The following is a 10,154-nucleotide window of genomic DNA, read 5'->3' on the forward strand; positions in this document are numbered from 1 at the left end:
TCTATGATAATAAGTTACATTCAAATAAAAAATCATCGTCAGATCCAGACCACTTGAATCTAACGGATTCTGTTCCCCTATCGAGCCTCTGAGGGCAATTTAGGAAAACAAACAAGAAACGAAACGACAAGTGTGAACACTGATCGTACGGGCAGCGTACACAATACGTGTCGGGAAATCAGTGTTGGTTGGTTAGTCGCTGAATAGTACGTGTACGAAAAGAGTGAGTAACAAACTAGAAAAGCCGAACCATCCTGACACAGAAAAAGAATTGCTTCTCTCTCTGTCTGTATAGAAATTATTTCAATTTGAACATTTTCTGTGAAACCAAAATGGGAGATGTCGTCCTTGAAACCCCAAGCATGGCGAGAGAAGGAGATGAAGAAGAAGCTCTGTCTCAAACTCAGCCCTTGCTGGAGACTCAAAACCAGTTACTGCTTCGTCGATGCGCTTCCAACACTACTTCTCAGGTCGCAATTGTCGGCTCCAACGTTTGCCCCATCGAGAGTTTGGATTACGAGTGAGTGAGCGATCAAAACTGTTTTTTAGGCTCTTTGTTTGATTTTTCATCCCTTGTTTTGTTTAAAGAGCAATGATTATGTGAAATGCAGGTTGATTGAGAATGATTTCTTCAAGCAAGATTGGAGGAGCCGTGATAAGATCCAGATTTTTCAGTATTTATTCATGAAATGGCTACTCTGTTTCCTTATAGGCGTTTTTGCTGCCCTAGTTGGATTCTTTAACAATCTTGCCATCGAGAATGTTGCTGGAATGAAGTTTGTCATCACATCGGATATGATGTTGGAGCATAGGTGACTTATTAGCGTTCTCTTTCTCATATCTAACTGCAAATCTCTGCTCTGTTTTTTGGGTTCCCTTTTCCATCTTTCTTTTTCCTGAATTGTAAAAATTCTCACAGGTACGCTATGGCCTTCTCGGTTTTTGCGTCTTGCAACTTAGCTCTCATTTTGTTTGCATCCTTAATTACTAGTTTTCTAGCGCCTGCTGCCGCTGGTTCGGGTATACCTGAAATCAAGGCTTATCTGAATGGTGTTGATGCTCCGGGAATCCTGTCTAAGAGGACTCTGTTCGTAAAGGTTAGATTTTAAGGTGCCTTAAGAGTATTTCTTTGTGTTTATAGAATTAATTTCTGGTTCTGATTTTTAGTTATATCAAACCATAAGGAAATTTTTATGCAATTTGAATGTGAGAAATATATAAATATATATATATATATATATAACTTTGATCACTTGAAGTTTAGAAATTTGTTCTTAAGAGTTAATTCTGTGATGCTAAATACTGATTTGGTTGCTTGTAGAGTGAACTAGATCTTACTTTTAAAGTTCTATACAACGCAAACTCTTTCATGCTCCACTTCTCTGACATGTAAGGCATGAAAAAAATCCCTTCATATATTTCTCCTCGATTTTCACAGGCATCATGATGGACATCATGAAACTCTGTTCATACAAAAATCAAGTTCTATTTAACAACTGCGCTTCTAGTGTCTACTTTTCTTTTGGTCCCCGCCACCCTGGAGTGCTTTAGGTCACAAACTTTGTCAAAATTTTCTATGCTGCTCTGTAATACGCAGTTTTTGCTTCTTTTTTTTATCAAATAATAAAATTAAAAAAAAAAATTTGGGGGTTCCTTCTAGTGAAAATCTAGTACTTAAATGTTGGCTTAAATTGCAGATTATTGGTAGCATTACAGCAGTATCTTCATCTCTAAATGTGGGAAAGGCAGGACCCCTGGTGCATACTGGTGCATGCATTGCGGCCTTACTAGGTCAGGGTGGGTCAAAGAGGTATGGTTTAACATGGAGATGGCTACGCTTCTTCAAGAATGACAGAGATAGGCGTGATCTTGTAACCTGTGGAGCAGCTGCCGGAATTGCTGCTGCTTTCCGTGCACCAGTTGGTGGTGTTCTGTTTGCTTTCGAAGAAATGGCATCATGGTAATGCCTCTAGTAATTTTGCAGTAATTGCTTTCAGTAATGAATCTTTTATGTCATCTTAGTTTCATCTATTGATTAAAACTAACTCCATGTGGAAGCCTAGATTGTTCTGCTTTTTGATTAGGAGGTTGGGAAGATTGTTTATGTTGATAATGTGGTATTAGACTTGTTTATGTTGATAATGTGGTATTAGACTTGTTTATGTTGATAATGTGGTATTAGACCTCTCGGTCTCTTTCAGAACTTGGTTCTTTTCCATATGTCTCCAATTCTTCTCTAGGAGATATTTTGGTCATATAAAAAATTGTGTAACTACCAAATATTCTTAATCACTTGACAAAAGGATGCCTTTCTTAATATCATCAATTAGTATGGTGTTTTATGGTGTAGGATTCTCCAGTATTATTCTGTTATCTTCTTTTCCGAGAAGTTGATACATACACTGAGAATTATACATACTCTGAAAATCTTTCCTCTTTTCTTCTCTTTTTTTGCAACTACTAATTGCCTCTCTAAATTTCTTGCTGTTACTATTCATGCTTGTATGAATCTTCTAATTCGTACATCATGTCTTGGCAATGCTTTCAACTTTAACATCAACACATTTTTCTGCAGGTGGAGAAGTGCCCTACTTTGGAGAGCATTCTTCACAACAGCTGTGGTTGCTATCGTTCTCCGTGCTCTGATTGACATTTGTATCAAGGGAAAATGTGGCTTATTTGGTAAAGGAGGGCTGATAATGTTCAATGTGACCTCAGATGTTATATATCACCTTTCGGATGTACCTGTTGTTCTAGTTCTTGGAGTTATTGGGGGTGTTTTGGGAAGTTTTTATAATTTTCTTCTGCGGAAGGTCCTCCGATTATACAATCTAATCAATGGGTAAGCACTAATTCTCTATCTCAACCATAATTTTGGCATCCAAATGAAATATTGAACTTATTGTGATATTTTTCAATCGTTCTAGGAAAGGACATGCTTACAGAATAGTTCTTGCTTGCTCAATATCCATATTCACATCCTGTTGTTTATTTCTATTACCATGGCTTGCATCTTGCCGACCTTGCCCCACTGATGAATCAGAAGCATGTCCAACAATTGGAAGGTCCGGTAACTACAAGAAGTTCCAATGTCCTCCAGGTCAATACAATGATCTCGCCAGCCTGTTCTTCAACACAAATGATGATGCAATTAGAAACCTTTTCAGCAAGAACACAGATGCTGAATTCCACCCTGTGTCAATCCTCATCTTTTTTGTAACTTGCTATTTTCTTGGCATCTTGGGCTATGGGGTTGTGGCTCCTTCAGGTCTGTTTGTGCCTGAAATTGTGACAGGGGCAGGATACGGGCGCTTTGTTGGAATGCTGATGAAGTCACACTCGAATCTCAACCACGGCCTCTTTGCTGTGTTGGGTTCTGCTTCCCTTCTTGGTGGATCAATGAGGATGACTGTGTCCTTATGTATTATTCTCTTGGAACTGACAAATAATCTGCTAATGCTGCCCCTGATGATGCTGGTTCTTCTTGTCTCAAAGACCGTAGCTGACACTTTTAATAGCAACATATATGACATTATTATGAATATGAAAGGGCTTCCTTATCTAAAAACTCATGCAGAGCCATACATGAGGCAACTGTCAGTTAGTGATGTTGTCACAGGGCCACTTCAGATCCTCAATGGCACTGAAAAGGTCAGCAATATAGTACACGTCCTCAAAACCACAAGACACCATGGGTTCCCCGTGATTGATGAACCTCCAATTTCAGATTCCTCACTATTGTACGGTCTAATCCTCCGTACCCACCTTATTGTTTTGTTAAAGAGGAAAGTCTTCCTGCCTACCCCTGTTCCTACTGTCATTGATATCACAGAACAGTTCTCTGCTGATGATTTTGCAAAGAAGGGTTCAGGTAATAGTGACAAGATAGAAGACATAGAATTGACTGAGGAAGAAATGGAGATGTTCGTAGATTTGCATCCATTTACAAATGCTTCGCCGTATACGGTAGTAGAAACAATGTCACTTGCAAAGTCTCTCACACTTTTCCGAGAAATTGGTTTGAGGCACCTGTTGGTGGTACCCAAGGGCACTAGTGTAAGTAATCCTGTCTAATTTGTTTAATTTACAGCCAATCCTGCCATCTAGGAATGAGATAATCTGAGAATAAGCATAAGCAAAACTGCAATGCACCTGCCACATAAAGTGCCTTCCATGATGGTCCCATTCGATCTAGCTTTTCCTTCTTCGACAGAAGAAATTGATAGTTGACCGTGGAAGGTTCAGGTGCGATAGCACCCAACATTAAGATTTCTTCCTCTTAATGTGGCTATATGAACTGCCATTCTAGTGGTATGTTATTTTCACTTTGTGTCTTTTATCTAGATCACTATATTAGCAACTTGTAGAGATGTTTTGGATGAACTAGCCTTTGCTTACTGATGATTGCTGTCTAATTGCTGTTACTGCTTTACTGTTATAATGCAGAGATATCCAGTCACAGGCATATTAACGAGGCATGATTTTATGCCTGACCATATTTTGGGGTTGCATCCTTCCCTAGTAAGAAGCAGGTGGCAGAGACTAAGATTCCAGTCTTGCGGTTTAATTAAACTTTTTTGGCCATCTCAGGAAAATATGAGAGCCCACATTTGAGTTGGAAAATAGTGATTCTTACTTTAGAGCTATACAAGGTACATGGATTTATAATAGTTTTGACATTATCATTTCTTTTCTTCAAATCCTTTGAAGCAGGATGAGGTTGCATTATTTGTCTTTGACCATCTGAACTGTAATGCATTTGTTGTACAACAGTGATTGTCTGATAGAATCTCTCTCTCTCTCTCTCTCTCTCTCTCTCTCTCACACACACACACACACACACAAAATTACAAATCAGAGGAGAGAATCAGAGAAAAAATCAACCCTAGAATGTGTAACACATGATACAGAAAGTATGTTTCCCAATAAGCTATGCCTCATCTACTGCTGTGTGCAATGCATTGACTGATTGCAGAGTCGAAGCTTCTGAATATGTGAAAGTCATATTTGATTCCTTCACTTCGAACTTGTGCTCCTTCAGAGCCCTTCCTTGACATTTGGCTTCATTGAGCATGTACCTTTTTTATATTTTTGATTCGGGTGATTAATTGATAAACAGAAAATTGACTTCCAAATACTCCAGCTGATAGCATGAAGACCCTATATTAACTTGTTGGGAAGTAGTTTTCTGTCCGGGAGCGCAGCCTAGGCCAGCTCTCCTTGTGTCTCTTTCTCCTCCACAAAACCAGGGGTACGGGTGTCTTTTCACAGGAAGAGGAGAGAGATAGATCCATGGAACCGCTGGCATAGGCTATACTCCTGGACACAGTTTTTTCCCCTTGACCGTTTATGAAATTTCAATAGCTGATGCTCTCTTCACTACACATACGGAGCATAAGTAAACAAAGGGTGGGGGATTTCAGGAGCCGAGCCAGCTACCTTGAGGGATTTCAATGCTAGAATAAAAATCTAAAGGGTTTAGAAGGCATCCTTACCTAATTCCCTAAGTTGACTCAATATGTCTGAAACAGCCTTCAAGTTTGATGGCATAGGAGAAAGAGCTACATGGTTTGGATTGCGAATTTAGCAGTTCCAAACCCTGGCTGCAACTTCTTTGAATCTAAATGAACAGGAGGACAGCAATACAGCTACTTTCGTCCTTCATGATACAAGACACAAGGAATTGAGTAATTTATATAGCTTGTTCATGCAATCTATATTGTTACTTATATCATGAAAGTTGGATTCCAGGGTTGGCACTCAAGCCTGCACAACTGAAATGAAAAGTAACAGAATTAAGAACCCTCCTGGTTTACAACACCTAAAAGGCTTCATTCAAACTAATGCAAAGAAGTATTGACCACCTCCACAACTGCTGTCCCCAAGATTCTATACTGGCTGTAGTTGTAAACCTGGGCTATTGAATTTGAATTCTAAATTTCTTAAAGCCACCTTTGGGTGTTGCAGGTGGGCTCATTGGGTTTCTTAAAGTAACCCTTCTTAATACTAGCAGTCCCCTTTACTGCAAACCTAGCTATCAGGAAGTCCCTGTTTCAGGTGCAATAGAACTGGGTCTCATCCACACCTGTATTCCATCCTTGTGCATCTGTAAAAATAATGCAAATTAGTAATTTCATTTTTATGTTCCTCCTGATTTCAGAGTCTCACAAAGTTGTGGAAATTTAATTCCAGGCTAGAAATTTAGACATAAACCATCAACCATGGTCTAGAATTTAAAAAAGAATAATGAAGAGAAAATTTGACCATTCTTCAAAACCAGATTCTGTCCACAGGTAGTTAAACTACAAGCTGAGTTTTAAGTAGAAAAAAAAATCCAAATTTGCACTTACTACACTCGTTTGACACACTTAAGATACTCCACTCTTATTCCCCACAGTTGCTCTCCCGCTTCTTTCATACCTGGCCGATCAGACCGTGTAGGTGCAGCACACTGGAATGCCAAACTGAACATTTTCATTAATATCTCTACAGGCACCATTTCACTCATTAAAGGATCTGCAAGCTCAACCACATTTCCTTCATTATACTTCGTGAAAGCCTGCACACCACGAGAATTACCTATTTTATTTAATATAGTATTAAGGAATAAGATGTAATGGTACTTTGAGGGAAGCCAAGATGCCATTTTCCCCTGCCTAATCACAAAAATAGTATATTTCCAGGGTATGGCCCACCATTTGATTTCCGCCAAGGAGATTCCCAAGCTACAATAATGAATCACTACAAAACTAAAAAATCTTGTAAAGAGCGCAGATGAAATTGCTTACCCATCTGACTGTGACCCTTTCATCAGCAGGTCTTTTCATCTCCACTGGTCGACGGCCAGTAAGAATTTCTACAAGCAAAATTCCAAATGAAAACACATCACTCTTGGGAGTGAGTTGATAGGTTCTGAGGTATTCTGGGTCAAGGTAACCCGCAGTCCCCTTCACTTTGGTTGATATATGTGTCTGGTCAGTCTCCATTGGACCAAGTCGTGCAAACCCAAAATCAGCCACCTTGGCTCTGTAGCTCTCTGTCAGTAAAATGTTGGATGATTTCACGTCCCGGTGAATTATTTGCTTCTCTGTTGAGGAAGGAAGGAGCACATCAATTAAATCAGTATCAAAAAGGTTCAAGACAAGAAACAATTGTAGCACACGCAGAGGTTTTGTTGAGCATGTCTTCACTCAACGTTGATGCTACTAAGCCTTGAGATAATCCAATAAATAAATATTGAAAAATTATTGGGCTTCAGAAAGTGAAGCAGATGGATGAAGTACTTAAAACATATATGATTTGAAAAGATGCTTGGTACAAGTGCAATGACATCAGATGATATGGGAGAAGATTGTATAAGATTTCATCAACCGTCTTAAGTTGCAGTTCCCTATGTCAGAAAAAAGATACAATTAGTGTGTGGGTTCCCCCACCCTTTAGTAATTAGTATTGTAATTGGAAAATCTCATTATTAAATGGTTTAGAGTTTACCGCTTTACTTCCATAAAAACCCTCCGAGAAAATAACATCATAAGGAAGAGTACCACAGGTGTTAGCCCTTAAAATTCTCTGACCCTAACTGCATATAATTGTCTCTTACATACTCTCCCATGTCCTTTTTCTCGCTCATTACTCTCACATTTTCAGCAATATTGCAACCAAGAGGACTCTAAATTCATCATCAATCTCACCCTCTCCCTCACTCTCACCCCCCTTCATCGTTGGATCTTAAAAAGATGACAATCACCATTCATTTCTCCAACATTAAATCATATTTGGGTCTTTAAACAAATCGTAGTCTCTAGCAATTTGTCCCATTAACTTCATCTTCTATCAACACAAACCACACGACTAATCCTTTGCATGAACGTTCTTCATCAACTGTATATTATCTTTACACTTGAGATACCTAAAATTTTCTGTTTATTGAATTTAGTTTCATTCTTTCATCCTTCCAATTCCTTTCTCCCCCCCCCCCCCCCCCCCCCCCCCTAACCCCCCACCCCTTCCCCCATTGCTGCAAATTATTCAAATCATAAGCAGGGTTGCCCCAGACAAGAATTCAACAGAAACCAGCTTGCTTCACTCACCCAACTAGAAAGGCATTAAAGAAAAGAATTGTTTTGTTGCATGATCATGGCATTAGTATGTTGCTTCTTGGAAGATCAATCAAGATGACCTACAATTTGCAACTAATGGGAACAGCTGCAATGACTAGTGTAAATCAGAAGAGAAGAAAAGAGAGATAGAGAGACCTGCGATTGTGGAGCAAAGGGAGTCCCAATCGATGAGACGGGAGTGCCCTCCTTCATTCATTAGATAGAACAGCAATTACACATCTCCTATTAGGAATAGGAAGGAACAAGACAGAAGCAAAATAGAAACAAAACTACTAACTACTAACTTCTATTCAGTCCTAATAGGACTAGGAAACCCCAAGGGAGAAGTCCACCCTTTTGCGATAGACTTCTAACAACTGGTTGGATAGTTCAAGTGTAAAATACTATTAATAAAGTTTTTGGAAGGGGAAAAAAAAATCAGTGGCCTATCTCCTCCTACTTTGGCGACCAGGAATAGTAGCTTCTCCATCAGCTAAACTTGTTACATAGAATATACCTATTTTGTTAGGGCACAGGCACCGCAACTTCTATTGGTTAATTATTAGGTCTGGGTCCCTATTTACCCATGCAATTTTTACAACGATGTCAGGTCCGTACAGAAAGTTTGCTTCATAACTGTCATGGCGTCTAGATGATCCTAGCCATTGCGGTGGATAGGGCACCTTAGTCACCTAAGCAACACCTTGACAACTATGGTTTTCTTCTAAGCAAAAATCAGCAGCAGTAACAACAACAACAAAAAACTCAGCCTTATCCCAACTTAATGGGGTCAACTACATGAAACCGAGCAAAAACAAAAAGGAGAAATGAATGTAGGAAAAAAAAAAATGTAAAAAGACAGTAAAAGGAAAGAAGCTAGCCCAGCGCCAGCAAGACAGGAAAATCTCAGCAGCATGGCACATCTTTTGCACCCTGCATATTCCCCCATTACTTAATCTATAGATGGTGACTGCTTCTTTACTTCCAGCTTCTAGACTTTATACTAAGTTTTAGAAGAAAACTGAAGTTAGGGAACTAAATATTTCTTTATCCACCATCATAAATGATATTCTAACCTGCATATTGATGGAGGTAAGTGAGGGCATGAGCAACATCAATGGAAATTTCCAGCCGCTGATTAAAGTCCAAGATTTTTCCACGCTTACCTGCCAGGTAAAGAAGAAAAAATTCTTATAACTGTAAATTGTTAATCAAGTTAGAAACATATTAAATCCAATAGGGCAATAATCTTACCATCTAGATGCTCCCTAAGAGAACCATTTGGAACATACTCAGTAATAATAATGCGTTCATTTCCTTTATCAACATAACCAAGTAATCTCACGAGATTTCGGTGTTCAATTTTAGCCAGTAGTTCAACTTCACTGCTGAATTCAGTTTGTAAATTCCCAAAGTGTTCCTGTTCAAAGTCTTAAATGTCAACATAGGACATCAAACAAATTGTGGGAAAATCCTTGATATATGATAAACGTAAAGCTGATTTAACAAAAATAGAAACCCACTAATATGGAAAAAGGAAAAAAAGAACACTAAGATTTCTTCAAGTAGGGGTTGAGATAAGGAAGTAGAACTACTATCATTAAGGAGGCAAGGAAAAGACAAACTTAAAAAAAGGGAGAATAAGTTGAAAAGTATTGAGTCCTACATATGAATTGCCTCATTAAATTTCTGCACAAGAATTTGACCTTGGAACTGTGAGAACAGAATTAAATGTCCAGTAGGGTTGGTAACTGAGTAGGTTTATCTACGAAGTGAGCTAGCCTTATAACTCATCCCTTCCTAGTTTGAGCTACACAAATCCCAATATTGTCTTGATTTTGTGAACCACAAGAACATAGTATAACCATCGACAGAGACAATTAAATGAATGTTCAATATTCCAATTTCCCAAAACTGTCCCTATAATTAAAATAAGAAAAAGAAAACAATATGCCAAATCCCCATACTTTACAATCTAAGATGGTTCCTATGAACCACATTTTGTTCACAGAACTACCTATATGGTCCAACCAAGCTTTTGCACACACCCCCCTC

At 38.8% G+C, this 10,154-nt stretch overlaps 2 protein-coding genes across 5 annotated transcripts in view; one reads left to right on the top strand and one right to left on the bottom strand.

Annotated features, from left to right (window-relative positions):
* Nucleotides 1-271: 271 nt before the first annotated feature.
* On the top strand, nucleotides 272-4,789 carry LOC122063120 (putative chloride channel-like protein CLC-g). 2 transcript variants are annotated; one of them, XR_006135205.1, is made up of 7 exons: nucleotides 272-520; nucleotides 612-812; nucleotides 920-1,097; nucleotides 1,698-1,960; nucleotides 2,576-2,842; nucleotides 2,928-4,311; nucleotides 4,447-4,562. XR_006135205.1 is itself a non-coding variant. In XM_042626805.1 (7 exons), exons 1-7 carry the CDS (start codon nucleotides 333-335, stop codon nucleotides 4,612-4,614), a joined length of 2,394 nt encoding a protein of 797 aa, XP_042482739.1. In that variant the 5' UTR covers nucleotides 273-332; the 3' UTR covers nucleotides 4,615-4,789. The 2 variants fall into 2 exon arrangements, 1 of the variants encoding a protein (XP_042482739.1); XM_042626805.1 differs by having other exon boundaries at nucleotides 273-520; nucleotides 2,928-4,056; nucleotides 4,447-4,789.
* A 1,443-nt stretch (nucleotides 4,790-6,232) lies between these two features.
* The window catches only part of LOC122063121 (calmodulin-binding receptor-like cytoplasmic kinase 3), a 7,148-nt gene continuing 3,226 nt past the window's right edge, over nucleotides 6,233-10,154 (bottom strand). For all 3 annotated transcript variants that reach the window (XM_042626808.1, XM_042626807.1, XM_042626806.1), the window contains 4 exons: nucleotides 9,354-9,519; nucleotides 9,176-9,265; nucleotides 6,789-7,087; nucleotides 6,233-6,559 (listed from right to left, as the gene is read on the bottom strand). In XM_042626808.1, the coding sequence (XP_042482742.1) occupies nucleotides 6,350-6,559; nucleotides 6,789-7,087; nucleotides 9,176-9,265; nucleotides 9,354-9,519 (765 nt within the window). In that variant the 3' untranslated portion in view covers nucleotides 6,233-6,349. The remainder of the gene's footprint in view (nucleotides 6,560-6,788; nucleotides 7,088-9,175; nucleotides 9,266-9,353; nucleotides 9,520-10,154) is intronic.

Source organism: Macadamia integrifolia, unplaced genomic scaffold, assembly GCF_013358625.1.
Source record: "Macadamia integrifolia cultivar HAES 741 unplaced genomic scaffold, SCU_Mint_v3 scaffold1202, whole genome shotgun sequence".
In the NCBI taxonomy this organism is placed as follows: Eukaryota; Viridiplantae; Streptophyta; class Magnoliopsida; order Proteales; family Proteaceae; genus Macadamia; species Macadamia integrifolia.

Bases quoted from the DNA above. Each gene is read 5' to 3' on its own strand.
- LOC122063120 (XM_042626805.1), top strand. From the start codon at position 333: ATGGGAGATGTCGTCCTTGAAACCCCAAGCATGGCGAGAGAAGGAGAT. The intron at 521-611 runs GTGAGTGAGCGA...TGTGAAATGCAG, and splicing joins ATCGAGAGTTTGGATTACGA to GTTGATTGAGAATGATTTCT. The intron at 4,057-4,446 runs GTAAGTAATCCT...GTTATAATGCAG, and splicing joins TGGTACCCAAGGGCACTAGT to AGATATCCAGTCACAGGCAT.